This window comes from Pterocles gutturalis, unplaced genomic scaffold (assembly GCF_000699245.1).
Source record: "Pterocles gutturalis isolate BGI_N339 unplaced genomic scaffold, ASM69924v1 scaffold38690, whole genome shotgun sequence".
NCBI lineage: Eukaryota > Metazoa > Chordata > Aves > Pterocliformes > Pteroclidae > Pterocles > Pterocles gutturalis.
Genome location: NW_010139567.1, coordinates 12,190 through 17,229, shown reverse-complemented (window position 1 = coordinate 17,229; position 5,040 = coordinate 12,190). Strand labels below are relative to the sequence as shown.

Genomic DNA, 5,040 nt, shown 5'->3' with positions numbered 1-5,040 from the left:
CCTGGCACAGCCCAGCCTGGCACAGCACATTGGCCCTGGAGCCACCCCCGGCTCCGAGCGGGACCGCGGGCGGCTGGCATCCCCCTTTGCTGGTGCAAGTCACGTTTGCAGTGAGGTTCAAAGAAGCACGAGTCCCATGATGTCAAATGGCTCCACGGGACGTGGCCCTGGGGTGGTTCTCTGTGATTTCCTGGGTAATAATTTAAACTTCTCTGCGAGTTACTGCTATGTGGTTAAGAGCAGCACAGAAAGTGAGAAGGAGCAAGAACGCAACTTCACTAAACCTGGGAAGGCACTCGTGCCAGGCTCAGCTCCGTTTCAGAGTCATAATCCCTTTGCAGATGAAAGGGAAATATTTGCACTTGTACAGTGCATCTCGTTTCCATTACTGTGACCAATCTTCTGGAGTGGCTGCGCGGAGGCGATGACAAACACACAATGGTTTGATTATCCCCTCACCGAGGGACGTGGCAGAGCCTCAGCGTTTAAAATCAGAGTGTGGGGGGTCTGAGCCATCCCAGCGTGGGTGCTGTTCACCAGCGTGAGATCCAGTTTTCCAGCAATGCAAGTGACAGCCAGTACTGAGGGGAAATTGATTATCTGTGTGAAGCAAGGATTAAAAATAGCAGCTTTGTGTCAAACCCCACGTATGTTTTGACTAAATCCTAGATAACAAGAAGAATGGATAAAAGACAGAGATGATCCAGAGAACACCAAACCCCAAAAGCCAGGATGAAATGAGAAAAAGATCAGAGTTGCGTTAGAGCAATTAACGATTGCCAAGTGCCGCCCTTGCCCCAGCTGGGACCGCTGTGGCTCCTCCTGGGTACCGGCACCTCCAGTTCCCGGGGCTGAAGACGCGAGGCTCGCTCCAGCTCAGGTCAAGGTGTGGGGGGGGTGGGCTTGCAGTCGGTGTTTGAACCTCCACCCCTGGAAATCAGCCTGAACGGTTGGGAACTCTTTTACAGCATCGGCTGCAATTGCTGTAACCATCTAAAATCACGTAACACACGACGACTGCTTTCACAAGAGGAAGTATTTCACCAGACAAGGCAAAACTTACAAATAAAATAATTTTATTGAGTTTCTGCTTCTATAGCATGTGGCACATAAACAGAATTAAGACACAAAGTGTGATGAGATATTATGTATTGGTCCTTCACTGAACAAAGGATTCACCTTACCCAGAAAGACAACGCAAACAGACACCCTTCTCTGCTAGTCGTGATGTTCGGTGAAGGCTGATGCTGGGACATTTAGGAAAATGGAAGCTGGAGCTGACCTGAAGATAGCGGCTGGTGTATGCAGTTCTGCTCACCCGATGGGAGGAGAAATGTCTGCCTTGCTAGCAAATTTTGTTTTAACTTGAAACCAAAATATTTGCATTTACTTAATTTAACTATAGTGGAACAAACAGCAGTAATGTAGTTATTAACTCAGAAAAAAAATCCACGCTGAGAAAGTGTCCAAAATCCACATGTGTCTGATAAAGATCAGCTGATCGAGCTGCGTTTGCAAAGCTAGTGCTTGGGATGTTATAACTTCATTTTTGGCCTCTGCAGCCAAAGAACCAGCAAAGACTAATTTTTCCAAAACTTGATCTTCCTCCAGGGTTTGGGCCTTAGAAACTTTCTTCATTAAGGAAGTGCTGATAGTTCAAGAAAAAAGTTTACAATTTTTTTTTTTTTTTGTATTGGTTGTGTTTCTCTATTTCCCTTTACCCTTTTGTTCACCCTTTATTACAAGGATGGTATAAGAAATAAAGATCTAGTGTTCGTGCAAGGATGTCACCTATTTGTGTAACATTTTCCCCCTTTACGTCCGAACCCCACTGGCAGCGCAGTTCTCTCCACTCCAGGTAAGGCGGTGATGTACGGGGGGATGAGCAGCAGCTACGAAGGGGTCTTGAGAAACTCTTCATGCAAATAGCTCTAGCGAGACTTCATACGCAGGGAAAAAACAGTTTTTCCCCCCTGAGGAATCAACGGCATTTTTAATATATGACAAAAGGAATTTGGGATACACACTGCGCAAACTTCTAACAGCTCAAGAACACCTCTACACGGACAGGAACCTGCGAACACGCTGCTGGACGTGGGCTGACCACCACCGCACGAGCCGCTCGCAGACCAGAGAGTCTCTCGCGTCTTTTGCTGCTGCTCTTCCAAGCGGGCACGGACAGTGCAGCAGGGCCGGTCCAGATGTCCCCTCTCCTGGCCACCCGCGCCGGCTGGAGACACTCAGAGCATCTTGGCACCCTTCCAGCCTCCATACACACTAAAAACTATTTTACATGTTATTTTACAGACCACGCTGGCAGCTCATGTCTCAGTCCACCTCTGTCCTCCGGAAACAGATCCATACAGTAAAAGCCACAAAAAATATCACCTTGGGAGACGTATTAGACAAAGACATATTTGACCACAAAACGGGTTTCTGCCTTTACTTACGCGGGAACAACTAGACCAGAAAGTCTCGCTGCTGCGACTGCCGCTCAGCAGCAACTCACTGAGGCTGGTGGCCAGGTGCAACCATAACCTGCTTCAGTCCCCTTTACTCGCTGCTCCTGGATCACGGTGTGGGTGGTGGTTTAGGAGAGGGACAGGAGCCCTGGCTGTCAAAGCTCGCTGCCCGGCCGTGCCACTGGCGGGAGAAAAAACAAAGGAAGTCTGAGCAAGCGGGAGAGATTGTTTGAAACTCTTCACATCCCTTCACCGCAGCATTATCATCTGCTCTACAGCATCGCTCAGCTTACTGAATGCCTGTGTTTAACCACTCAGGAAGAATTACTGAACAATTTACTTTATTGCTTTGCAAATCAATTCACAGTCGTGAGGACTGCTCACAAAAAGGGAAAAATAAACAGTGTCTGTATGTGCCGTGAAGACAAAGTCTGCTCTTAGTTCAGCTTTCTGTTGTTTCCTGGTTTAGTGCTGTTGCCTTTTTGTTTTAGAAACACTGTCTAACTACAGAATTACTCGAGTCTTTCTAGTCTGGAAATCTGACTCCACAGAAGCTGCACCCACAGGGCCAGAGATGTTTCTCAAAGTGAAAATCAGATCAGAGTCAGTGGATGGAGTAAGTATTTTTTTGCCATAATTATGGGATCATAAATTATTGGTCATCTGCCCTAAGGGCTGTTATTATAATTCAAAACCATTACTCCTCAGGCTTTTGAGAGCTTGCCCGTCTCACCATCTTGTTTTATTAAATTCAAATGACAAATGCTCAACATCTCCCAGAGACAACAGGAGGTATGGTGCTTCCACTGCTCATTCTGCCCCGGATCAACTCCCTCCTCTCCTACGTGAGCAGAAGCTCTCTGCTGGCTGACACTAATGCTCCAGCATGCGTGAATTTCACTTCTGTGGGTGCAAACTCATTTGGCAAGTGGAACTTCACCCTCGCCTTGGCAAAGGCATTTCAAGCAGCTGAGCATGCCAGGCAGCCACCTGCAGACGCCGTTGGTCTCTGCAATGACCAAGCGCCTGGGGCGGCCGTGCCCCCTGCCCGCTCTGGGGTGCAGCCCCGGCCCCCCGGGTCTGCTGTCCGCGGGATGGGTGCCCACCGGTGCTGGCCCCTTCTGGGTCAGCTCTGCCCGCGCAGCACCCGCAGCACGCTCCTGTCCATTCAAGCCAGCTGGCAGAGGCTGGGGTTTATCACCCCCTCACAAGTGTGCATTTCGATGGTTACAAAGTAGGGGCAGAGAGAGGGTCAAGAACTCAGCCAGTTTCCTTCCCCAAAGGCACCGGCCAGTGTAAAGTAACTCACTGCGCAGGTTTGCATTGTACAGACTGTACTGCATCGGGGCTAGGCAGAAATTAGTGAATAAAGGTGGAAGCTTGTCCTTCCAAACAGGCTACGCTGGGGTAAGAAAACATGTTCTTCTGTGCCTCTCAAGTCAAATGCACTTGCTAAAATCCCTGAGAATTGATAACATGGATACAACCTCCCCAGGAGAATAACCAATGAAAAAGCAGATAGGCAGGAATTACAACAGAAACGGGCTTTTGGCAGAGTCCTCAGCATGCTCTTCCCATTGTTCTGCCTGCAGTTACAGTGACAACGTTTGCTACTCCAAAAATGTGATGGAAACTTTTCCGAGAGTAGGTTCAAGTGACTGGTGTGCCGTGAGGAACTTGGAGATACTTTTCCTTCATTAGTAGAAAAGGTGAAGCACCCATTGTGTAATTAACAGCCAGGAACTAGGAACAGTTCAGTGAAAGTCAAACATGCCCATGCCCATGGTTTTGCATATTTTTAAATATAAATGGCTGTTCTTCATTATGGGCATGACTTAGCTCTCAGCAAAGTTATCGGTTTTTATCTGGAGAAATGTTTTAAGCAAATAAATGCTCCCATGCGGAATGTCAGAGGGACTTGGCAACATCAAAGACCCACTTTGCATTGCACTGACGATGCTACGCTATGATATCAGACAGTTTGTCTTTCACAGAGAACAGAGAAATTTCCAGTTTTCAGAAGTCCCCTGGAAAGTCTAGAAAGACCCATAATTGTGTATTTCTCTGTACTGACACATCACTTGACCTGGCTGGCGGCTGTTCTGCAGGAGCGGCGCTGGGTGGGATGGTGAAACGCACCCGGGGGCTGTGGCAGCGGGGGCCAGCGGGACCTCGGGCTGGAAAAGGTGAACAGGCTTGTGCCGGGGGAGAGTTCACTGTCAGAATAACTTCAAAACGCAACAGCAAGTGGGATTGTCCTCTTCTGTTCACAAACACCCCTTCTAAACGGCTGTGTGAAGAGGGTGGCACTTAGAAGCCTGTAATTAATGATTCACTTGCACGTGTTCTCTTCCTAATGATGATGGTCATTAAAGAAGCGCCGTGATTACAGTTTGTTGCTCGCTGTTGATAAATATGGAGCAACCAAAGACACGAAACATACGAGAGGCAAGCTTCCCTAAAGGCTCCAGCAACGAAAGAGAAGAAAGTGCACTCCTGGCCCCCGGAGAAGGGCTGAGCCACGCCGCCGGCCCCACTGTGAGGGGTTTGGGCCGTGCTGGGAGCAGTGCGGCCGTGG

General features: G+C 48.7%; 1 protein-coding gene across 1 annotated transcript in view; it reads right to left on the bottom strand.

The window, feature by feature from the left end:
* Positions 1 to 2,468: 2,468 nt before the first annotated feature.
* Positions 2,469 to 5,040, bottom strand: part of SYT6 (synaptotagmin VI) — a 13,997-nt gene continuing 11,425 nt past the window's right edge. Inside the window, exon 6 of the mRNA XM_010083371.1 lies at positions 2,469 to 2,643. Within this exon, the coding sequence (XP_010081673.1) occupies positions 2,572 to 2,643 (72 nt within the window). The 3' untranslated portion in view covers positions 2,469 to 2,571. The remainder of the gene's footprint in view (positions 2,644 to 5,040) is intronic.